Below are 26,640 nucleotides of genomic sequence, written 5' to 3' on the forward strand. Positions count from 1 at the left end.
TGTTCTTGATATTCTTTTTTATCAATATATTTCTGATATATTTTTGAATTATGTCAAGTTACTAAAATATACCAGGTGCAGTGGCACACACATATATTCCCAGCCACTTGAGATTCTGAGACAGGAGGATCTTAACTTTGAGGCCAGCCTGGGCAACTTAGCAAGACCCTGTCTCATAAAATAAAAAGGAATGGGAATGTAGTTCAGCGAAGAGTACTTGCTTAGCATGTGCAATGCCCTGAGTTTATTCCCCATAAGTACCAAAAAAAAAAAAAAAAAGCTCAGATTTTTTAAAAAAATTTCTGAACATGCTTAGTTTGTTTTTCTCTGTTTCCATCTAAAAAACAAAACTCATAATTGAACGGTTCCTTTTACCATGTATTCAACATTGATACAACTAAGTGTGTTTTTGTATAATTGCCAGATATAGAATAATAATTATGCATAGGAATGTTAGATTATTTCTGAAAATGTGGAGCAATTACTATGATGTTTTGCTTATGTACTTTTCTAAAAACTCAATATATATATAATAATTATTGGTTGTACTATTCTAGGATAATTATAAAAATATCCATTATAGCTTATCTTCACACGAGGAGAAGAGAGTTTTGATTATTTTCAGTATTTTACTAGACATGTCCAGTCAATAAGAGCAAGCTGGCTTAATTCAAAAGGGCTGACTCCTCAACCAAAGTACACACTCTAATTATATTCAGATACAGCTGTTTTCTTGTCTAATCCAAAACAAGAAAAGAGAACCCAAAAGGGGATAATTCCATGGTAGTTCCTCTTCCAACCAAACATACCTACACAAAATGTTAGGTTAATGGTTCTGTCAACCTCTTAGAAAAACAGTAGACAATAAATAGATTACCTTCAATATTCATGGGTTTCTCTAACCTCTTGGACAAACAATAGGCAATAAATAGATTACCTGCAGTATTTATGGGTTTCTCTCAGTCTTCAGAGTACGTAAAATTGTGCTATATAACACTGTTGTCAAAAATCATTTTATATAGCCAGGGACAGTGGTACATGTCTTTAATATGAGCGACTCAGGAGACTGAAGCAGGAGGATCACAAGTTCAAGGCCATCCTCAACAACTTAGCAAGACCCTGTCTCAAAATTTAAAAAATAAAATAAAAAGGATATAACTTAGTGTTAGAACATACCTGGGTTCAATTCCTAATACTGTGACTAATAAGAAGAATAAATAAATCATTTTACATAGAAAAAAAATTCCAAATGCTGTTCCTGACCAGAATTAAATCCACATGATTCTCAATCCTAATAATAATGACTGTATTATTGTGTTAAGACCAACAACAAATTTATAATAAACATTGATGATTTTTCGGTGTGGTAAAATGGATTTTCCAAATACTAGAAAATTAGTTACTATACAAAATCTTTGAAAACAAATTCACAGTTATTGCCTCCTTCCTTTTGCTAAAGAATAACATGTATTTAGGACTAGGGATGTGGTTCAGTGGTAAAGTGCTTGACTGGCTTACCAAGGCTCCAGGTTCAATCCCAGCACCACCAAAAAAAAAAAAAAATAATAATAATAATAATAATATGTATTTATATTTTACATTAGTTTTTATTTTTACTTCAGTAATTGTTTGTCAGAGAAAATGTAGTGAATTAGCTCTAATTTTTTATATACATTAAATAAAAATTAATGTATGCTTAGATCTACTTTAAAGTTCCAGGAATATTTGAAGTTTTCTTCCTTTCTCAGAAGAGAAGTAAATCAAAACTAACAGTATATAGTTAGGATAGTGATAAAAGTGATCTAAAATCTTAATTACAAGGAAATTAAAGCTGTTTTTTGTATTCCATGAGAATTTCAATGCAGACAACACTGATGTTTTTTCTTTCATCATAATTGGTTTAAGTAACTTTGTAACAACTATTTTAACAAAAAAGTTTTTTTTAAATGTATATTAATTTTATATAAGTGCCATTTATATTTGAAATAACATGTGGGTCAAAGGTCTAGAGAAAGAACATTCCCACAAAGAAAGGAGGTGGGACTCCATTGAGAAGACAGCAGCAGAACCAATGAGAGTCACCTCCCACCCAGATTCCACTCCCAATATTGAAGGCCTACATGTCCTACATGGAGGGATACCAAAAGCTTCCGGAGGTTCATGGAGCATCTCTCCTACCCTGAGAGGGACCCACAGAGTCTTAACTCTTGAAAGTTTAGGGGCTAGTTTTGCTACTCCTTCCCTTTTTACATTTATACATGTGCATCAGTCATTGTATTGGGATGTGTACCTCAACCCCTGCTTTCTCCTTTGAGGCAGTTTTTCTCCATGTTTCCAGGACTCTGTGACCCTCAACAGAGTGATATGCAAGCAACTTGTCTTCTCATTCTGTCTAGCCTGGGGCAGGACCCAGAGAGTTGCCAGGAGTTCTGAAATAAAGGGGCTATGAGACAGTCCCTCTGTAGCGTTACCCCAAAACTATATTTAAAGAATTTTTCTTGATGTCTTTCTCACCCCATTAAGTAAATTTTATACAAAGTAATATACAGGTGAAATTATTTTCCAATTTAGTAACCCACCTTTTAATTACTTCTGATTTGAGTCTGAATTCAGCTTCTATCACATCTCATTTTCTTATACAGATCTTCCATTTAAACTCAGAGAATGGTATAAATTCTTAATAAAGATTTCATGATCTTTCTAATAATGATAAATTTGTAGGGCATTTTTCACATTTCTCAGTGTTATACGCAGTGAACATTTTGTGCTTTTATAAAAAGCATTGATAGACTTATCTGAGGGAAGTATCTTTGAATGATGACTATATTTAAAGTATAAAAGAAGTGATACTACACTGGATCAAGTATGTACCACTTGGCCCAGCACACTCTCTGACATGCCCTGTTGTTTGATAGAATAACATCGAATTTGCTGCTCATGATGTTTTCAAAGAATAACCTAAATGTCAGTAACATTTCTCTGAACATGTGTTACAGATCTGAAGTGTGAAAGATATGATTGGGAGAACTTCCCACCAATCATTCTGTCAAATTGTCCTTTAGATACTGGCAGAATTGATTATCAGTCACCCTGTCTTCTGACTTGACAAGCAGCATGACCTTTTTCTGGAAGTTCTCTAAGAGCGTAGCTCTGCCGTCCTCTTGCTTTGTCAGCCACTTTACTTGAGGGTTTCTCAGCCTTGGCACTATTGGCATTTGGGACTGATAAGTCTTTGCTATTGGCGAAATGTTCATTGTAGGATGTTTAACAGCATCATTGGCCTATACTCACAAGATGCCAGAAGCATCTCTTCCCAGTCATTACAATTAAAAATAAGTTCCAGACAAATTTCCCTAAGGGTCAAAATAATCCCCCTAACTTCCAAGTTAAGAATCATTGTTCTATTTTAATATGTGATATATATATATTAGAATAAGAGTTTTTCCATTAAATTACAATTTTTTTCATTTTAAGATTTTGTTAATGAAATTTTGCTTTTATTATTGCATTACCTGCAAGGGTAGGAGCAGTGATGTTGAAGTTATACAGCCCTCTGCCTAAAAACAAGAGCTTGGGCTACAGCTTAGTGGTAGAACACTTGCCTAATGTGTATGAAGCCCTGGACAAGGGTGGGGGTTGTCACATAAAGATGGATCCAGCTGTTTGAGGCTCCAGGTGATGAGTAGATACAAAATATGTCAATTAATTTTAAATATTTATTGACTACTGTTTATTTCCTTTGCTTAAGAAATTAACTATGCTCATCTTTGTATAAACAATGGAAAATTAGCCCTGTGCTAATAATGTTCTGGTTATTATTACTGTGGTTATAATGATAACTATTTTGATATGGTTCTCCTTTAGGTAACATAAAAAGGGAAGAACCTAGTGTCTTTTATCCAGACAAAGCATTCATACAATAATATCTTTTTCAAACTATTGGAAGAAATTTGCTTTAATAACTTTTACTTAAACTTTTTTGTACTTATAAGTCTTTTCGCTTTCTAAAACCTGTTACTGCTTCCCCACCACTGTAAATGTATTGAATAGCGCCTCTTGCATACTTATCTTAACACAGAGGATTTCCTGGTGGTGCCACTGACCTGATTTGGGAAGAACTATTCTCTAGTGATGGGGATTAGTGGTAGGGATAGTTCAGATCCAAAAGAGGAAATGAATAATCTAAATGATAGCTCAGTTTGCAGGAATTGTAAAATATGAGGTGACGTTCTGGTGTTTCCTGCAATCTCAGTTATCTACAAGATTTCGTTCTTCCCAAACCAGATCATTTGAGACTGCTGGGAAATAAGTGCATGGAAACAGCTTTATTTAGCAGTTTGATGCCAGAGCATGAAGACCACTTGGAATGTGTAACTCATTTCACCAGCCCCCAGCCTACGAGCAAACTGTCCATTTTTCTCACTTCTGCTCTGGTGTTTAATCATTGCTTTTTAAAAAAAAAATCACATTTGCCTGTCTCTATGTTGGGTTTGTGATTGATTGCATCAGTGAGGCCATGGTCTTTGTCATCTTTTTTTTTTTTTTTTTTTTTCTTTCCGTTTGACTCATACCCCAGTTCTCTGTGGCACCTGATCAAAAAATAATTTCTGAAGCTGCTAACCTCTTACTCCAAGTTAACTTTGGCTCCTGATTTCTTGAAGAGATGCCATTTAAAATGAACTCCCTCAAATTTTCAACCCACTTTCTCTATATTTCTATAATTTTACTCTCCTTCTGTGACTGTTTTAGGGTATCGAAAAAAGAAGTGACCTTTCTATGGCAAACCTCTCTACTTGAGTTTTTGGTCATTTTTCCCTCTCACATTCTTCTGGCCCTTACCCATGATTCCCCATCCTCTCTCCCCCACCTGCTTTGGCATCTTCATTGCTTAATCATTTAAAACATATTGAATGCCTGTTCTTTTTCTAGGCACTATGTTAGAATAGAGCCTGGATGGTAAGACGGTCAGTAAATCAGAAATAGATCTGCATTTAATCTAATGGGCGAAAGTGACTTTAGTGTTAAAGTGTCAAAAAACTAAACATATAAACAATAAAAGGATAGTGGTGGGAAACTCGGAGGCCATTTGTTGAGAAGTAGGTGAATTGATTTTTAAGAGGAACCATATAGTTTTTAAGGAATACATTTGAATAGCACATGCAGCCAGGCATGGTGGCACACACCTGTTATCCCAGCGGCTCCAGAGCCTGAGGCAGGAAGATCACAAGTTCAAAGCTAGTCTCAGCAATTAGGCAAGGCCTAAGCAACTTAGTGAAACCTTGTCTCTAAATAAAATGTAAAAAGGGCTGGGAATGTGGCTTGGTGGTTAAATGCCCCTGAGTTTAATCTCCAGTAACCAAAAAAAGAAAGAAAGAGAGAACATGTGCAAAAGTCTAACCTGGCTCAATATTGCATCATGGCTGGAGCTCAGGATGCAAGGTTGAAAGGAGAAAGAGTTGAACCTGAAAAAAATGAACAGAATCAAGAGGGTCCTTGTATGTCATATTAAAGAGCAGGAATTTATTCTGAGAATAGGAGGAAGCCATTTGAAGCATCCTAAAGCTCATTCTAGGTCTGGGTATATAGCTCAACAGTAGAGCATGTGTTTAGTTTTTATGCTTAGCATTGGCTCAGTCCCTGACACCAACAAAGACCAAATAAGCTCATCTAGAAACTCTGTAAATATTGAAAAAAGCAGCCAGGTTCAGTGGCATAAGCCTTTAATCAAAACCAGCAGCTCAGGAGACTAAGGCTGGAAGATCTCGAATTCGAAGCCAGCCTCAGCCTAAGAGAGGCACTAAGCAATTCAGTGAGACCCTGCCTCTAAATAAAAACACAAATTAGGACTGGGGATGTGACTCAGTGGTCGAGTATCCCTGAGTTCAATCCCTGGTACCCCCAAAAAGCATAGATTGGAAAAAGCAGTTAGGAAATAAGACCAGTGGGGGCTGTTGCAATAATCCAAGCCAGCAATAATGAGGAGCAAGAATTTGGTGACTAAATCCATGTGAAGGAAAAGAATTGTAGGGTTTTCATTTGAACATCTAAGAATTTAAAATACAGAAGGTGTGCAGTAGCCAGTTGCAGATATCCTACAGGCCTGAGACTCAGGAGAGATTTGCTGGAAGCTCAGGTTTACAAGGTGTTTTGATGAGATGGATGGATCAAGTGTGTTTTCAGATAAACTGTTGTGCTGAAACTAGCTTAACTGAAAAGCAAAACAATTGCCCAGTCATTTTGAAGAAAACACAAGATCTGGGTTCAGACTTTTTATTTGGAAATCCTTAGTGTAAATGTACTTGTTACATAGGAATAGAGGAGTTTAGAGAAGGAAAAGGGTAAATATAGAAGGCGGGACTAAAGGAACATGAATATTTTAAGAGCGAACTGAAGAAAGAGAACTTGGGGAGAATGGTGCTGTATAAAAGCTACTGCCTGATACATCCCCTGCTCTCTGCCCATAGCAGTCTCCATTCTTCCATTGTCCAGTCTGTAATGTGCCTTTTACCTGCCTGCTGGAGATACCTTCTTAAAATAGAAAGCAAATCATGTGATATGTCAGCACAGAAATCAACTTTAATTGGTTCTGTATTTTTCGTGGAGTCCAGTTCTCTTTTAAGTTTTTAATGTAGGTCTTACTGCTCAATGGTAGAAGTTTTGACCTGTTTTTCCTTATCTTCCAAACCATCCTTCTGAGTATGTTGCCTTTAAAGACACATCCCTCAAACCTTTGCTCACTCTGCTTTCTCAAACTGTTACCTTTTTTTCCTTCTCCAGTTATCAGAATGTCATTCACCCCCTCAGATCCAGTTAGATGCTCAGTCCTCTGAATCCTTCTCAAAAACCTCCATTCCTAAGTTGAGGCCTCTCTTCCTTTATTTCCATGCATTTCCCTCCCCCTAGTTGGTTATTTACACACCTTTTCCTCATGGTCATGCACTCTCAGAGAACAGGGGCTCCTGCTCACTCAGGTTTGCATCCATAGGGTGTCTAACACAGTGCAAAGCTCTTAGAGTGGGACTCCGTATGTATTAGGTTTTGGTTTTGGCATGATAAGTATCCAAAACTATAATCATGAAATCAAAGTGGTCTTTGCTCTGTTACAAATATGGTTCTAGAAATCACATCTCAATGCAGAGGATTTTTTTTTAAAGGGAGAGTATTATAGTTGAAGGATTTAGCATCAAATAAATCAGATACATCATCAGTAATAAATTCTAAAATCAAAATCAACTCCAAACTGTGCTCCTTGAAACAGAATTTAGCAATCAAGGAAACCTTGTAAGAGTTCACCTAGTCTAGTGGTTTTCAAACTGTTGTCTATAGAGAGCTCTCAGGATAGGACTGGGTACTCAGGGGGTGCCAGGCCATGCAAGCCCTAATTTCACCCAGAGTGATTCTATTTTCTCATGTTTATTTATATATGAGACTTTCAAACAAAGTCGTATTGGAAAGAAGTTTGCTATTACATCAGTTTGAAAACACTAGCATAACCTTCAGACTACTTCTGTATTGTTGGAACTCTGGGCCTCCATTTCCTCATCTGCAAAATAAGAGAATGGTGCTATGATAGCTTGTGCTTTTATGCTAAGCCCCCTTATTCCTTCCCAAGGGGAAAAAAAAAAAAAAAAACCAAGAGAGGTTAAGTGACTTACTCAGGCCTCACAGAGTTACTAACAGAACCAGAACTAGAATTTAACTACCAACCTTGACATTTTTCCTCTCATGCATCATTTTTTAAAAATTCCTAAAAAGCAGATATAAGCAAGCTATACATATTATTTGGAAAAGATAGATATATGAGCAGGTATATAAACTGCATATTAAAATGAGCTATACCATGTAATATATTTGCCTTATTTAAAGCTGGTGTGCTAGCTACAACCTGCATTGATTAAACATTTATCTGATTTTATGTTCATTCTCCAAGTTTATAGAAATATTTGGGTTAGTTGTTTGCATGGCCCATTTCTCTTTTATGAAGCAATTTATGAGTTGTTTTCTCTTGATGAATTTTCACATAATCAGTGGAAGCATTTAAAATCATTTCATTAATCATTCTTTCATGTTTAAGTCTCATTGCATCTAAATTGAAAAGCATCCCTAAGAAGTTGTGAGGGTTTGGGAAGTAAGAGTCTCTAGATTCTGCTCCTTTCATTCATCTTCTTCGCTTTGCTCATCTTCCTCTCTTCATCCCCTCCTCTCCAAATCAAGGGTATCCATGAAGAGGAAACGAAGTCACAAAACAACTGTCTGAGAGGTGTGTGTGGAAAGGAGGGAAAGAAGGGCAGTCATGCTCCTTGGCCTTGTTGATGATGGGGGGGCATTTATGGGCTGATCGCATTGCAGCCTTGGGGGCTTTTTTGTTTAAAGATAAAATAAAACAGCTCACAGAGACACCTCCTTCTTCCCCCTCCTTCTGCCTCCATGAGTCACTACCCATATGGCGCTGCTGCTGAGACCAAGGAATGAGTGAGTAAAGGTGTTTAGAAGTGAAGTATTGGTCCTAATTAAATAAGTGTCCTTTGCAAATAAGTTAAAACTTTGAAATATGGATCCCTTACTAATTTAGAATTTATAGGATTTGAAGATAGGCTAAGCCATTTTTTACATCATAAAAAAGGAATTGGGTGTGTCAGTCATAGTAATGTAGTAACACAGTAGAAAAGATGGCAGGGAACAACCTACCTAAAACAAACTTTCTGAGGATATCACAGCATCCATTGCAAATGAACAAACTGTTACAGGCAGGATTGGTAAGACCTGCACATGGCAACATGGTATATAGCCTTGACTTAACAGTGATGCATAATGCAGTCTGACTTCTCTCCCCTGGACCTCTTGAATAGGCTCAAATTGATAATAATATCTGATCAGAGCTATATGTCAAGTTCTTTTCTTAAAAAATCTGGTAGTTTTACCAAGTTTCATATACATGACATCTATCTGTGGTAAGATGTTGCACTTATCATGAGCACAAAGACAGAAATACTTAATTCATGTAAAGAATAAAGCATCTTACCTTTAATTTGATTACTGTGTTTGGAATTTATTTCATAAGCCTGTAAAGGAACCAGAGAAATTATGTTGATGATTAATGCTTTGTGAGTTAAGTTTTGATGGTTTTCTTTGCTTGTTGCTCTATTGGGTGAGAGCAGACAGACTATTCTGCAATTTGCGTTAATCCTTGAATTTGAAATTTTCCATTTGTATGTAGTTCTTTTCAAAGCACATTTCAACTGAGTCTAATCAACTTCCCTAGAGAAAAATCAAGGAGTCATTGATTCTTTTGTTGTTGGGGGTCACTTACTACAATACCCACCTTTAACCTCTAAAGTCTTCTCATTCTTTAATTCTTTATTAATTGCTTGATTTAAAGTTATATGGCTAATAATAATAATCACATAATTATGATGCAGAAAAGCATAACATCCTCTTGAAATCTTTATAATAAGCAAAGTAATACTTGTTTAAAAATACTCAGTGCCAAATCTTGCAGAAATCTAATTTCAAAGGAGGAAATCTAAAAGGCAAAATGAACTTCTTTAGAGGTAACACTGGGAAAGCATTAGTTACTCATCAAGACTGAAAGAAAAGGTTGTAATCCTTTTCTTTCATTTCATTTTATTTTGTTTTGTTTTCTGAATTTTTAAATTTAAATAATTATGTAGATGTCTACCCCATATATAATTGAAAATTTTAATAACAATATATATTTTCTTGGGAAATACGAAATGGATCCTTTCCATAACATCTAATTTTCTCTTTAAAAACCTTTTGCAGTCTGTTTTATAGCAACATTGGATTGATTTATAAAATACTATTTATCATTCAAACACTGTTTCCCACAGTACACTTTCATTTGGAGCTCGTATTTATTCTAGAAGCATCCAACACTCAAGAGTATAATTTGGTACCACAGAAAGTACTTATTTGTTTTTCTCACGAAGTTGCCATTAATAAAACAAGATACACTGAACACATTTTGTAGAAGATTTAAAGAACTTTCAAATTCAAAATCTTGCACACAGTTCCATAAGAATCACTATAAAAATATGGAAACTACTCAAGATAACAAAGGAAAGATGCAATGTTGAAAGATAAGGATAGCACTTTTGTAATACACCACATAATATTAGATTTATAATATACCACAAAATATTTAGACTGATAAACAAGCCATATTTTTTGCCATACATCTGAAAACCAATTTTGTTTATAAAGAGGGCTTGCAATATCAGGAGAACTGCTTCCTTGGTTTTCCAGAAGAGTGAATATTTTTCTTGATAGACATTGCATTCTGACATAGACATTCTTATTCAGAACGGGTATGTCCTCTCCTCATTCAAGAAGTTGGCAGGTTTTCAGCATGTGAATATTGACTGGGTTTTCTTCCCTCATTTTTGACTAACTACTTTTCTTCTTCCACAGCAGTCAGTCAATAAGGACAAGTCCCAGGATTTCAGGCTGGGCTCACAATCAGTGACACAGTAAGCAACTTCTCTTTCTAAATAATTTGCAGTGATAAATAGTTAAGGTTTGTGTCTGTTTCTTGTTACTGTTTTTTAGGATAATTTCTCCATTTCCTATTTTCTTGCATATGATCATACTACAAGTTAAAATTCAGATAAATGATTTTGAAATGAGTTTAACGAGTTTACACTGAAGTGAAAATTTGTTGGACCTTGAGAATGTGTCTTATTTCAAAGCCATAATAATTGACATTAAATAATAGCACACTAAACTTTCAAGGACCTGTTTTGTCATTTACTTTTGTTTGAGTAACATATTGAAATAACATCAGCTGAAAAGAAGTGATATGGTAAAATAAAATTATTTAATGCCTATATTGAGGCATTTAATAAAAAGACTAATACTCAGCTCATCATCATTGTATATTGTCTCTAACTGCTTAACAAATTTGAGTAACTTATTTTGAGGTATTTAAAAGATCTCTGGGGAAGGCTTTATATATAGATACTTTTGGAACTTACTATGTCACAATACATAAAAAAGAAAATCCATCTAATCTCAAAAAATTTTACATCAAAACCTTCCCAAAACATTTCTCAATTTTTGTCATTTAAGATTATCCTTTGGACCTAATATTAAGCCCAAACTGCACATTCATACTATATTACTAACAAAATATGAGTGTAATGACTGTGATGTGCCCTCCACCACCCCCAATACACACATGGGTGCATGCTTACTGACATGTGCACACACAATCCCTGCTGAATTTCCTGCAGGAAAGCATTAATTCAAATTAACCCTGCTATGTACTTTGAGGCTTTGAAGAATAATTTGTCTCTCTTTCAAAAAGTTCTGATTCAAATTACAGTAGTTTACTGGAATTGTCAAATAAAGCCACACAGTTTTTCACAAGACAGTATTTCATTCTACAGATGCAAGATGTGTAATTTTTAAATGGGCTTTAAAAGAGTCACAAAATTATAACCTAGACGATACCTTAGAAATTCTTTCTATAATCTCTGTTTTTGTAGTAGAGCAAAGCACACACTTAATCAGAGTCTGGACCAAGACCTAAATCTCCTGATTCTCAGAATACTTGGTTTTTTGTTTGTCTCTTCTTTAACTGGATTCAGGATCCACAGGCTCCTTAGGAAGGTATCATTTTGTAGGGTTTTTTGTTGTTGTTGAAAGATAAGATCTACTTGATAAATATATATTTAGCCCTGTATAGCTTCAGAGTACATTCACCCACGTTTTCACATTTGATCCTCACAACATCTCTGAGAGAGAGACTGTACAGTATCCTGACCCCTGTTTTACCAATAGAGGAAAAAAAGGTCTGAAAGCCTATGACTTGGGTTCCTGGATGTGGTATGTGGCAGATGCAGTACAAGAACACAGGTCCTCTTGATTCCAGTCTGCTCTTCTTTCCATGCTCTCTCTCTACCTGTCCCACAGTACAGACACATACCCCAGGTCTCTCAGTTTTTTGTTTTTATCTGCTAAGTATGTTTTTAGTTCTAATTTATGAAAATTTAAATTTTACATAATAGTAGATAGTATAGTCACTGACCCTAAAGAGCTTATTCCCAATGACAAATTACACATATAGAAAATAAACTGATAGAAGGACTGACTGTTTCAGCAACCAAATCAATAACCATATTAATACCTTTGAGGAACAATGATCTGTCTTTGAACATGTTTTATAAAATTTTTTAGAACTTGGGCTGGGGATATAGTTCAGTGGTAGAACACTTGCCTAGCTTGTCCTTGAGGCCCTGAGTTTAATCCCCAAGACTTCAAAAACAAAAACAAAGAAACAAAACTATTTACTAAATATTATGTAAATGAAAGCGTGTATAGACATATACCACACTCTGACTGAATTGAGTAGCTATTCTCAGTTGATACACAGATCCATACCATGCCCTCCAAATTAAAGCTCAGTGTCACAGACATCTCAGTTTTTAAAGGTTGTCAGGGTAGCTTAGCTTCTCTTTTTGCACAGAACTCACCTAAGAACTTTCTGAAATTTTTTAGTTTCATAAGATCGGGTATGTCCATATGCACCAGTTTATCTAAAGTCTTTGGGCTCTCTCTGTACTTATAATTTCTTAGAAGTAAGAATGAATTAAGTTGTCAGGTTGATGATAGAATACTGTAGCCTGGTATGTACAGTCAGTTCTTTATTTCTTTAATATACCTAAAATGAGTCCATTGTACCCAAGTAAATGGAAAAATGTTAATTTTTTGTTTGTTTCTTATCTTATTCTTTTTGTGTGTATGTGTGTGTGTGGGGGGGGGGTCCAGTCACTTCTGTGCACACTTACATTCATTTTAATAAAGCCACACTTTATTTTTAGGATATCAATGAGAAACTTTTATAGCTTAATTTTCTTGAAAGTCTCGAATTTTCACCTTTTGTACCTCATGTATGTTCTTCATTTATTAACTGATGCCCAAGTTGGAGTTTGTAATGAAGTTTCTATAAAATCCTTAATAAGTAATACTAGAATTCCCTAGGTATTCACATATTCTATATTGAATTTTGTTGAGTTTTGTTTTTCTGGTTGTTAACATTAGAAGGCTTTATGCCACTAAAAGCTTTGGTCAGAGAGATTAATTCAGATGATCAATCTTACTGAAGTCCTTTATTTTTAAATACTCAAATGCCAACTAAATAAATGAACTATATAGCACAGTCATCAGTGCCAAGTAACCCATCACCTCTCCACTATATATATTTATCCATCTTTATAACATTCCTATTCTAGGCTTATTTCTTTTTTCTACATAAGGATCACTTGCAACTTTTCTAAGTTGTTTATTATCCAATTTTCAGCCTTTATCTTGCTTGTCATCCTCCGTTTCTGAAACCAAAACCATCCATTGTTCCATGTGACACCACAGAGTACTCAGCTCTGAGCTTGGTGCATTGAGAGATATAAAAAAGTATCACAGGGAAAATGAGGAAATAGAAGGAAACAAAGTATATAATTGGGTAGAAAATGGTGTGAAACATGTCGTAATTACAGAAAAAGAGGAGTCAAGTAGCTTGGGAAGGCCGTAGCAGGGAGTAAGGCTTAAATTGAGCTTTGACATCAATGGGGCATTTGCTTGTGATGCAGGAAGGAAGCAGGTATTTCAGACTGAAGAAGCAAATCACAGTAAAGATAGGAGAAGCTAGCGAAGGGGGAGCGGGGGCGGTGGGAGGAAAATCACTAATTGGTTTGGGGTTGGGGATTTGCAAAGAGAAAAATATCAGGCTAGAAATTATGCTCTTAAAGAATCTAGTGTGAGGGAATTGGGGAGCAGCAGATGATTGGAAGGTGGGACTAGGAGACATCATGCTGCATTTGTTTTTGTGTACAGTTTGAGGTTTGGAGCAGAATTCTCATTTTTTTCTTTCTTTTTTTGGTTGTTATTTTTTGTTTTGGGCATTCTTGTTTGTTTTTTACATTTAGATATGCAGTTGTTCTCATGTCATTTTGTTGAAAAATAATCCTATCTCAACTTAATGAATGGCCTTTGCATACTTATTGAAAGTCAATATCTATGCAGGTCTATATTTGGACTATTTTTGATACACTTCACTGCGATGACTACATTATGCTACTATCACATTATCTTGATTAAGATAGTTTTATAATATGTTTTGAAATCAGGTAGTATTAGTCCTCTAGGTTTTTCATTTACCAAGTTGGCTTGGCTATTTAAGGTTTTTTTGCATTTCCACATAATTTTGGGAATCAGCTTGTCAATTTCTGCAGGAAAGCCTACTGGAATTTCAACTGCTATTGCATTAAATCCATAACTAGTTTTGGAAAAATAGACACGTTAACAAATTTCTCTTAATTCTACACTATCCTTAATTTCTCTCAGTGAAGTTTTGTAGTTTTCAGTGTATTGGTCTTGAATGTATTTGGTTGCTCTCTTCCTATATATTTCATGTAGAAATAAATTGCTTTTAAATTTCAATTTATGATTGTTTGTTGCTAGCTTATAGAAATGCTACTGGTTGCTGAATATTGATTTTGCATTGTGCCACCTTACTAACCTCACTTGTCAGTATTAGTAGTTTTTTAGTAGATTCTCCCAGATTTTTTATATAGACTACCATGCAAAACAAAACTATTCTATTTCTTCCTTCACAATCTGGTGGTTCTTTATTTCCTTTTCTTGCCTTATTGCACTGGTAAAATTTCAGTATGAAGTTGACTGGAAACGATAAGAGAACACATTCTTGTCGTTCCTGGTTTTGTGGGAAATGAGTAGGAAAGCATTCGCTCTCATCATTGAAGAACTATGTTACCATGTGTTTTTTATAAATACCTTTTACCAAGTAGTTTTCTTCATTTATTAGTTTGTTGGCAGTTTTTAGCAGGAATAGATGTTAGATTTTTGTCAAGTGCTTTTCCTACATCTATTAAGTACTGTCTGCCCTCTGATTTTGTATCTGCTGGTTTTTTCTCAGTCTACTTTTGATAATGGGATAATACTGGTCTCCTGGAATGAGTTGGAAAGAATTCCCAGTTTTTCAGTTTTATGGAAGAATATTTATAGATGTAATATTACTTCTTCTTTACTGATATTTTCTATTTACTACAGTGGCATAGCCACATCAATGTTTATACAATGTTTTACTTCTTTACTGATATTTTCCACTTAGTATGACATTGTTCTCATACTTTCATTCCTTAGAAATGATTTCCTTTATAATTTGTGGATTTCAAGTTTTAGTCCTATATGTCCAATGTCTGGGCTTTCTCAGGGAGAACTTTTGCTCATTGCTCGTGGGAATAGGCACTGTTCTGGCCTACGGTAATGTCTTCAGGTGCATGTGCTTGTTAGTACTCTGCTGAGTACGTGAAGAGGAACCTTTGTAGATCTTCAGGCTCTCTCACCATGAAGTTCTCTTCCTCTCCTTTTCTGGCATTCTGTGAACTCTAGCCAACTTGAGCTCCCCAGAGTCTCAGTTCTTATTAAGGGAGTCTCCTTCCTAGGACCTTACCTGGAAATCCTCAAGACACCACGTTGTATGCTTATCATATTCATTTTCCTTCTTTGAGGGATCATTGTCCTTAATTGCTTGTGAGTCAGTATCTTGAAAATTATTGTTTCTTATATTTTGTCTAGCTTTTCTTGTTGTTGTTTTAGATTAAAGGTAAATCTGGTCCTGATTGCTCCATTTTGGCTTTCAGCAAAAGGTCAGATTTTATATGTATTTGCAAGGCAGCTTTTTAATAGATTGGCAGAGATGAAAAGAGAACAGGATCACTACTGTCTGATCTTCCCCTGTGATCAGGAAAAGTTAAAAATGTATGGCAGCATTTTAAGCTTCTACAACCATATAGAGATGGGATGAACAAGAAAAGAACAACCTAGAAATCAGGGGGGATAATAGGAGCTAGACATAAAAATGTGGAAGTTCATGGCACACCCTCTGGCCAGCAAATGTATACACCTGGCACAGAGGTCAGAAACCAGGGCTGTGAGCCACGCAGAGTCCTGATATTTTTAGTTAAGGCCTCAGTGTGTTTATGTGTGATTTTATTATTCATCCAAATACTAGAAGTTTTGACCTATAAGAAATGGAAATGTCTGACTTTCCTTGAAAATAATTCAAAATTCTAGACCACAGTTCTGCATTTTCTCATGACATCTATCAGCTGGAGTTGAAATAGTGAAGTTTCCCCTTTACATGGGTCATCTGCTCTCCAGTTTGCCACAGTCCACTATATTGTTATTGCTGTTAGTATTATCCTTGGCTTGCTTCCCTTATTACCTTATCACCCTGGCTTCCACAGACATTTGAGATTTTACTTCAGAGCTAGTATATTGTTTCCTTGGAGATAAGCCGAAAGGGTGAACTTCATTAGGTTTTATTCTTATAATTTGTAACCTTTCCATTCTCACTCATCTTGACTTCATTTTAATTACTTCATTTAATTACTTCTAGGGCTGCCATAAAAGAATACCACAAACTTGGGGGTACCTTAAAAAATGTGATATATATACACAATAGAGTATTACTCAGCCGTAAAGAAGAATTAACTTCATGGCATTTGCCAGCAAATAGATGGATCTGGAGACTATTATGCTAAGTGTAGTAAGCCAGTCCCAAAAAACCAAAGGTCACATGTTTTCTCTAATAGTTGAAAGCTAACCCACAATAAGGAGGATAGGGGAGGAGAAGAATAGAAGTGCAGCAGATTAGATATTGAGGAATGGAAAAAAGGGAGTGGGGATAAGCAAAGGAAAGACAGTGGAATGAATCTGACATAGTTTTGCCATGTACAAATATGAAAACAACACAGTAAATCCTACCACCATTTATATCCATAAGAATGGGACTCTAACTAGAATAAGATATATTCCATGCTTGTATAATTATATCAAAATGAATTCTGCTGTCACATATGACTAAAAAGAACCAATAAGAAAAACAATGTGCTTAGAAGGAAAATCTAAATTAATTAAATTTTCAAAACTTGTTAACTACACATTCAGATCTGCTGGCATAATATGTGTGACCATAGCTATATTCAATAATATTTTATGCTACTTATAAGAATAAAGGTATACAATTTTGATACTACTCTGTAGTATTACAATAACACAATTCAGTTTCTACATATGTAAAATCTGTTGATAGGATATGATGGCAAACCTTAATAAATGTAGTTATAGAAAAACATCCATTTTTCAAATGTTTTTTTGACAGATCCTCTGTATTGTGTCTTATTAGAGAAAGGTCTAACAATGAGAGGCATTTTTTAAGTTAGTGTCAATATTGGCAAAAATCATGTAGGCATCTCATTTGTCATTACTATACATGTTGTAAATGATGTAGTTTAACTTTAAATGTGGTTTTTAATAATTGTTTCTATGAAAAAATAAAAAACGAAAAGATGCTTGTCATATTGGGTTAGGGCCCTACCCTCATGACCTTATTTAATTTTAATTACCTCCCTAAGGGTCCCTATCTCCAAATGCAGTCACATTAGGGGTTAGGGCTTTAACATGAATTTTGAGAGAATATAGTTTCACCCATAAGATCCCTGTTCAGTCCTACTAATTACCAGATTTTGAAATTCTTACATCTTCTTTAAGCTCTACTTCAGTGTTTCCCATTATTCCTGGACATTCTAAAGGAAAGATGTGGTCTCCTTTTTTCAGTTTCCCCTGTTTCATTATTTTTATGTTTTTTTTCCTAACATAAATGCACCAGTATGTAACTACAGTTACATGGTTTTATAACTTTGTGACTGTTACCATTGGGTTATTTGAAAGGCTCCATTGCCCATTCAACACGTCAGGATGTTATAGCTCTCATATGCACAAACTTCCTTCTCTTCTTTCTGGCTTTGAAGACTCTTCTGTATGTTTACATGTGTATGTGTGTGTGTTTCCATCTAAGTTGATAAAACTTTTTGGGTTTCCCAAGCATCAAATGTTTTTTCAGAGAACAGATGAAATTTGTTTTATTCTTCTCCCTTCATGGAGGTTAAGAAAAGAGCAATTCTCTCTCCCATAGATAATCCCTCGTACAGTTCAACCACACAGTTTTCTTACTCAGATCCTCACGTTTATCCTCCTTTTCATTCCCACTGCCCCTTCCCCAGATCAAAGCTTCCTCTGAATTATATCAGCAGCTTTCTTAAACTGCTCCTTGTCCCTGTCTTTGACTCCTGTAGTGAAATGGGCAAAGAACAGAGCCGTGAGGACCGAGGACACAGAACGGACTTGCAGGTGAAGAAGAATGAGCAAACAAGCCGAAAAGTCACCCTAATAGAGGTAAGAGGAAAACCAAAAGTTGTGTTGTACAGTCAGTTGAGAAAGACTTAGGAAGGTACGGTCAGCAATGACAAATGCCAGAGAGAAGAGAAGTGATATAAGGACTGATAAATGCCCTTTGGGATTTATGGCCAACAGGCCGTTTGTGGCCTTGGAGAATATAGTTGGGTTTTTTGTTTGTTTGTTACTGGGGATCCAACCAAGGGGCTTAGTCACAGGGTCACATCTCCAGCCCTTTTCATTTTTTTAATTTTGAGACAGGGTCTCACTAAGTTGCTTAGGGCCTTGCTAAGTTGCTGAGGCTGGCCTTGAACTTGCAATCCTCCTGCCTCAGCTTCCCACATCACTGGGATTACAGGTGTGTGCCACCACACCCAACAATAGTTTTGATGGAGAGTCCTGGAAACATAAATTAAGCGTCATTAACCTCAAAGGAAAAGACTGTCAGAATAACCTTCCTTTTCAAAACTCCAAAGGAAAGACTGAGCAGTAACTAGTAGGAAGCCCTGGGTATGAAGAAGATCCTTATAAAGAGGCTAGTGACAAGAACATTCACAAATTCAGAGAGTAGAACCACCTGTGGAGGAGCCCTTCAAGGTGTGGGAACCTGGGGCATAACCCCTGAGTCCTAAAGAAATGCGAAATTGTGTTCGCCTCTGAGATAGGAGAGTGGAGAGGTGTGTTTGAATGACATTTTCTGGTAGGTCATGAAGGACTTGGGAATAAATCCTAGCAAAAGATCTTATTTTCTCTTTAAGTAGAAGTAAAATTGGCCTGCCTGGTCTCAGTGCCCCATGCCTGTAATCTCGTCAACTCAGGAGGTGAAAGCAGGAGGATCACAAGTTTGAGTCCAGCTTGGGCAATTTAACCTGGCCCTGAGCAACTCAGTGAGACAATCTTAAAATAAAAAATGAAAAGGGCTTGGGATGTAGCTCAGTGGTAAAGTGCCCCTGGGTTCAATCCCCAGTATCCAAAAAAAAGAAAGAAATCAAGTTGATTTGTTGAAAGTGAAATGTTATAGCCCTCTGTTCATGTCCACATGTATGATTTTATCCCTCTCCTGAAAATGAATTCAAATTTCCCATATGTATTCTTCGTTTTTTGTTGTTGTTGTTGTTGTTGTTGTTGTTGTTGTTGTTTTTTCTTTTTGTTTGTGCGTGGTACTGGGGACTGAACCAGCGTTGAACTGCATCCCCAATCATTTTATTTTTTATTTTGAGTTTTATTTTTATTTTGATTCTCACTAAGTTGCACAGATTAGCCTCAAACTTGATCCTCCTTACTCGGCCTCCTGAGTAGCTGGTAGCCATCAGCTCAACTCCATAAAGTATTTTTATTTTTTTGTTTTTGTTTTTGTTTCAGGGCTGAGGACTGAACTCAGGGCCTTGGGCCTATAGGCAGGCACTCTGCCACTAAGCTAAATTTCCAACCCCTCCATAAAGTATTTTTAAATTTCATTTGTAGCCCCAGGTACAGTGGCACATGACTGTAATCCCAGCTACTCAGGAAGCTAAGGCAGGAGAGTCTGAAGTTCAAGGACAGCCTGGGCAGCTAAAAAGGGTGGGCTGTAGCTTGGTGGTATAGCACCCCGATTCAAAAATATTTTAATTGTAAAAAAAAAATGTAATTGTACAGAAAGCATATGTATGAATAGTTGTATAATCATGGGTTAAACATTGATACCAGATTTAGAAAACATTGAGATGTTGAGATGTGTCTGTGCTGTTGCTGAGGCAGGCCTCAAACTCCTAGAGTTAAGTAATCATCCTGTTTCAGCCTCCTATGTAGCTAGGACTATAGGCGTATACCTCTGTCCCCAGCTAGGAAACATTTTGAAACTGATTTTTAAATTTAAGTAATAGAAACTTTAAAATTAGGCATTTCAAAAAGAAAAAAGGCCATAAAATTTTTAAATGAGCAATAACCTGGAATGGAGAATCCTGCATACAGGATTCATACCCATAACACACAGAAAGCTCTAAGATACTAAGGAAAAGAAATGCATCCATAGAAAAATTGTCAAAGGATGTACACAGGACAAAGAAATAAGTGGTAATGAACATGAACAGTGTTTACCTTCCAGTGATCAAATTTAATGCAAATTAAAACCATAAAATAACATGTTTTTCCCCCTCACAAAATGGTAGCAAATTTCAAAATTCAGATATCCAATACTGACAAAAATATGGGTAAGTGGGTATCCTTTTACACTGTTGGTAATAGTATAAGATCGACCTGTTCTTTGTGAAGGACAGTTTGTTACATTTTTTAATGAAAAGTTCTCAAAATTTGTATATAGCCAGGCACAATGGTGAATGCCTATAGTCCCAGTGACTGGGGAGGCTAAGGCAGGAGGATCATTTGAGGCCAGCCTGTCCAGTCATAACATGACTCCATCACAGAACAAACAAAAAGTTCATGTACTTTGACCTGACAGTTTTAATTTAAGGAGTCTACTGTAGGAAGATACTCAAGTAGAAATGGAAAGATTCGGTTAAAAGGTGATAAAAATTGGGAAAGGTGTTTTAAAAACAGAATTAAAAAAGCTCAACTTTCATGAATAAAGGGCTGATTAAGTTATATATTTAAATGACTAGTTTCATGTGGTCATTATTATATTATGGAAATGTTTTATGGACATGGAAAGGAGATATAATAGATCTTAAGTTAAAAAGATGAATATAAAATAGTTTTATGTTATATACATAAAATACTGAAATATATACATCAGAAGATGGTAGTTATCTGAGTGGTGAGATTGTAGTGATTTCTTTATGTACTTTCTTATTTGTCTGCTCATGTATACATACTACTTTATCATTTCTTTGAAAATGGAAGTAATTTCAGAAATTCTATAATATAGTCTCTTCTTTCTACACTTAAGACACCAGGGTCTCAGTCACAAGCACCAAGTATCTGAACTAGGATGAGGTCTCCTGGCTCTAAGTTCAGGGTGGTTGTTACCCATCATTTGTTATCTCTGATTGACTGCAAGTGGTTGTAGTGCTTGTGGGCAGAGGCCGGAACACGTACACATTTTCTCCCAGCACCTACGTGGTGTCTGACCACAAAAGCTCACCTTCAGGGAATATATACTGGATTGAATTTCTTGTGGGATAGGGCCCAGGATTTTTCTGAATCTTATTTTTTACATATAACACACACACACACACACACCCTATTTTCATATTAATTTTCATAATCTTGCTACACAGATTTCTTTTTTCTTTTCATCTGAAATACCTTTAAAAATGCCCTTGCTTTGTTACTTTCTTCCTCTGTTAGCTGTGGGGACACTTATGCCTCCAAGAAGGGAGGATCTGGATTTGTTCCTGTTGTTTTAGATGATCTCTCTTCCCTCTTAAGCAGACCCCTGTTGTCTCACAGCTCGCAGGTGACTGTGCTGTCAGCAGATGTCATGCCAAGCACCACTCTTGCTTTTCAGTAGTCAGAGGTGCACACTTGACCATCTCTGCTCTTGTACCTTTATTCTGTCCCTTTTCTCCCCTTCATGGGTAGCCTTTGTCATTTTCTATCCAATGTGTTTCTTAGTCAGAATCATTTTTCTTAAAGACGTTCTCTTTGCTGCCTACTTCAGCTTTTTCTAGTGAAATTTCTTTTTGGTTCCCCCTCCTGAGCGTCCTTCTGGCTTCTCTGTTTACGTCTCACAGTGCAGTCTCCACCTGATTAATTTAACTTGTCCTACATATTCTGCACCTGCAGGATCCATCTCACTAATTTCCAGCTGTTCTTCTCCCCTTGTCTCCCCTTCCCTTTTCTGTTTTTCTTCTTCTTTTTTCTCTTACCACTACCACGAGCTCCTCCTCTCATTTTGTTTTGTGTTGTTCTTCCTCTAAGATCCTACTACCTTCCTCTGTCCTTTGCAGAAGTTTTTAGGGTCTCTATGTGACTTGTGCCCTGCACCAATTTGAATTTAAAAACACTTTCTTTTCCATTTTTATCAGACCCTAACTTGAGTAAGTTTTACATAATTTTCTTGTGTAGATGCAGGGATGGCCCCTGCTGATCTTGTATCTTGTCATGCCATGTCTATATTTTTTTATACTCAGCTTCAGGTGCTTTCATGAGCTATCTTGAACATATTTTGGGGCTTCTATATGTAATCCAAGCTTACCCGTGTAGCTCCATCTAATAGTTAAAATCAGAAAACTTGTACTGACAATTTTTTTCTCTTTATGTAAATTTTTCTTGCATGAAAAAATAATGTCACCATTTACTTAAGATTGGACCTGTTCCTAAAAGCACAGATGTTCACTGACCTGCCTGAGCCCTAGGGAAAGCGCTTAAGGAGTGGTTTGCTCCACCCTTTCCTGCCACGTATGCCAGCCAGAGCTTTTCTCGGGAGTGTTCAATGGAGTTCAGTCACCTTCACATCTTGCCCTCGTTCCAAGCTCCAGCTAGCTTGTTTCTAAGGGCCACCAAGTTATGGCCTCCCTGTTTAGAGGGAAGACTGCAACAGATACTGTCCAGATGTTCCACAGTGCTGTGTGGGTAATTACACTAAAAAGTCCAGGTTCAGCCCACACATTTACAGTGCCCTACTTGTGGAGCGCCTACCATGTGATCCCTAAAGAAGCAGCTTCTTGTCTCGTCTGCATACTGGTTCTTGATTTCATTAATGATATAATTTGTTTTATAGTAAAGTTGCATCTAGGTGCATGGTTAACCCTCAGTATCTTGGTCAAAATTGAAATGAGTTTTGAAAAATAATAACTGACCCAATTGTAAAAGTAGACACAGCCGTAGACTGAATGAAAGAACGCTATTTAACGAAGTGGTCTATATCTTTTCTAATCACTAACACTGAAGTATCATCTATAATGACTTTTTTTCACTGAAGGAAGAACTTTACATACTCTAATTACCTGCCTTTAATTTCTGAAAGTTTCCCAGAGTTTGTAGTTCTTCAAGTCTCTATATGAGAAGTTTGTTTTTTACTATATAATTTGTCAATGCTGAAATAGGCCTTAAATTGTTAATGACACAATGAAACAATATGTTTGAGAGAGAAGCTGTAAGATAGGTAACTAGTATTTTCATTTTATTTGGTCGTGTGTGTGTGTGTGTGTGTGTGTGTGTGTGTGTTAATAATGTCTTTTTCTTACTTGTACTGTCGCCTGGGCACACTAACATATGTTGTGACCCAAAGACACGTTTAGTACTTTTTGTGTACTTCTCTCCTTAGTAAAGAGTTGAAGAAGAATGAAGACACAATCAAATACACAGAAATGAAATGACAAACCAAATGACATTCCTCTTTAGAGTTCAGAATTTTCAGATACAGAGGAAGAAAGGAAGAATCCACTACTTTTTATCCTTATGAAAAATCAGAAGAGGTGGGTGGAGAAATCAATGTGGCCTTTGAGTGTAATTGTTACAAATTATTGTTGTAATTGTTGTTGGTCAAAGTATTGGTTCTTGTATTATCGGTGATTGCATCAAAATTGCATTACCACTGTTGGAAAACCAATAAAGAAAAAAATGTCATTGCTTCTCAGCAAATGTGAATAAAAAGTGTTTGCATTGTTAGAATGTCTGTTAAGTAATCATTCAATATTATTGTATCTGTAATGTGGTTATATGTGTGATGTTATGCTCAGAATATGAAGTGTTTGCTTTTGAAACTAATGTTATTTAAAAGATAAGCAGCTTCAGAATATTGTGTATTCAAAATGGTCCCAGTGACAAAGGCATTGAAAGAAACAGTCTGCTTTGTAGAATTAAAATTTTGTGTTTCTTTTGAGTGGATCGTATATGTAATTTGATACACCTAATCTAAAAGTGATTTTTGACTGGACTGACAACAGTGTTCCAGATTTCTTTATTTTTAAAAAAACACAGTTCATATTTAAGAATATAAGTAATTTGTATATTTGCATTATTATTTATTTTTAATATTTGTTTTTAAATTATTATATTGCATTATTTATTTTTTAGTTCCAAAATAACAATGTCATTACTATGCGACTATACTTTTTGAAGTTTGGTATAATAGGAAAATTCATTTTTTGTTCTTGACTCTTTTTTCTCAGTTATATGCTATCAATAAAATATTTAGCCCCAAGAAGATCAAAACTAATATAAAATTAGAAAAACTTATTTACCAAATTAAACAATTGATTCCATTAAAATAAGAAGTGAGAAAAAGTGTTGGGCATTGAGGTGTAAATTTCGTCCAGATGTATACCCGGTGTGAAATTTCTAGTAAAAATATATTTGGCTTTATCCCTGCACATGTTGTAGAAGCATAAAAATTGGTAAACATGACCTTTTTTTTTTTTTTCAAACAAACAAAAAAAGGCATTTCAAAAGTGTTGAGCAGCATTGATGCCTGCTGAAGCCCTCAGCCATCAGCACAGAGGTCTGTTCTGGTCCTGCCAAGTTTTCGTTGTTCTGGATGCTTACAGCTGGGCATGGGCAGCTTGAGTCACTCTTGTATAAGCTGGTTTTTTCTCTCTCTCTTGTTGTGAATGCACTTGATAATTTAAAAATAAAGATGTTTGTCTCTCTGCAGTTTCAACTCATGATTTTGAGATGTGCGTCGATTTTCTGATTTTGGTTTTGAATTAACCAATGATTTCGACAGGTAGTAGAAATACTTTAAATCAAGACATATGAAAAAATATATCAGGGGAAGTGAAACATTTGCTAATATTTTGGTGTTCATGTGAAAAATGAAATAAAGGGTTTATATTGTAGCTACTTAAAACTAACGGATGAGGCAAGCACCAAGGAAAGTTGATCCTACTCAATGACCAGTCCTTTTCTACTTTGTCCTGCTGATGATGTAAGATTAGCACTATGTTTATGAATAGAAGAGCTCAGTAAGACATCTTTTCACACCCTTTGAGATGAGATGGGGTGGGGGACTTACAGTAACCCCTAAGTAATAGGTCCAGATTTTAGTCCCACAGGAGATCAGACACCAGAATCTATTTTATGATTTATAACTATACATTTTCTTAGTAACTAATTGGCTTCCTTTATTTATCTTTATTCTTAAATTATTGAACTTCATTCCATCATCTCTTTTCTTTAAGCAGTAGTTTTATACTATCTTCTATATCTAAATAATTTTAAACCATTCATAGAAATATATTCCCTAATTATTGATTCAAATCTATTTTGAACAAATTAAGGTTTTTTCAGTATCAAAATTATACTGTGAACAGGACTTGTGTAAAGCTAGAATAAAAATCATTTTCAGAAGATTTAAAACATAAACTGATAACACAAATGCAGATTTATGTTTAAAATGCACACTTGAAATCAAATAGTCAACTTTTCACAGGACTTCTATCACATAAAAGCAAATACTTTGATTTTATGCATAAGTTATAGAAAATTTTGTTAAAGGAAGACATTTTCTTTTGAAGAAATTTAAGACTATATCTGCAAAATAACTTTTTATTATATAGCTTTATATAACCTGTCACTTTAGTCACATATTTAACTCACAAACATTCTTCAGAAGTTAAGAAAGTTTAGAAATTGTAACAAAAGTTAGTGAACTTATACTGTATATGTATTTAAATTGTTCCCGTTTGAGGGCCATGTCTATTAAATAAATTATGGAAATATTTTTAAACAATCAAATTTTAAGCTATACATGTATCAGTGTTTACTTAATTGAAATTAACTATAGAAAATATTCCCCATATCTTCACTTTGCTTTTGCACATGGTCTCATGTAAAATACTCTCCACAAATCTGTGAAGTAAATAAAATCTTCCCTAACCTGCAAATAAGGAAACCAAGGCTCTGAAGTAGCTTGTACAAGTGCTCGTGTCTGCAAATATCATTGCTAGCTATAAATGCAGGTTTATCAGACTCCACTGGAGATTTCTGAAGTATTGAATCTCAGTTGCGATGGACAGAAAAGCCAGTAAATGCTTGAAGTTGGTGACTACTGCACTCACAAGAGTAACTAAAAAAATCAGTCCACCCAGAGACTAGAAACATCTAATATGTTTGTAATGCAACAATGACCTAAAAAAAAGGAAATATGTCTGAGTGAAAATTGTTTTTTAAACTGATCATTTGTTTATCACATAATTATTTTGATAAGTCTTTACTCCATAATATAGTCCTTATGTCTTAAGAAATAGTTTCCATAAATTCAGACTAATTACATGTACAGTAACACTTTTTTCAGAAACCAGAAAAGGCGCCATTCCAGTCATATAAGAGATAATAAAAACATCAAGAAGTATGTCAATCAAAAGGCTGTGTTGACTGGAGAACTCCGTCTATGGATGGACCCAATTATCTGCAGGAGAATTGAACGTCAGCATCATTTAGGCTTAACAAAGGGCTAACTGGGCAAACGCAGACAGCTACTCT

General features: G+C 35.5%; 1 protein-coding gene across 1 annotated transcript in view; it reads left to right on the forward strand.

Moving 5' to 3' along the window:
• The window catches only part of AHI1 (Abelson helper integration site 1), a 208,733-nt gene extending 184,173 nt beyond the window's left edge, over positions 1-24,560 (forward strand). The window contains 3 exon segments of the mRNA XM_079146243.1: positions 10,432-10,490; positions 18,177-18,276; positions 23,483-24,560. Coding sequence (XP_079002369.1) covers positions 10,432-10,490; positions 18,177-18,276; positions 23,483-23,485 — 162 coding nt within the window. The 3' untranslated portion in view covers positions 23,486-24,560.
• Positions 24,561-26,640: the final 2,080 nt, after the last annotated feature.

Source organism: Sciurus vulgaris (assembly GCF_902686455.1).
Source record: "Sciurus vulgaris genome assembly, chromosome: 7".
Classification (NCBI taxonomy): Eukaryota; Metazoa; Chordata; class Mammalia; order Rodentia; family Sciuridae; genus Sciurus; species Sciurus vulgaris.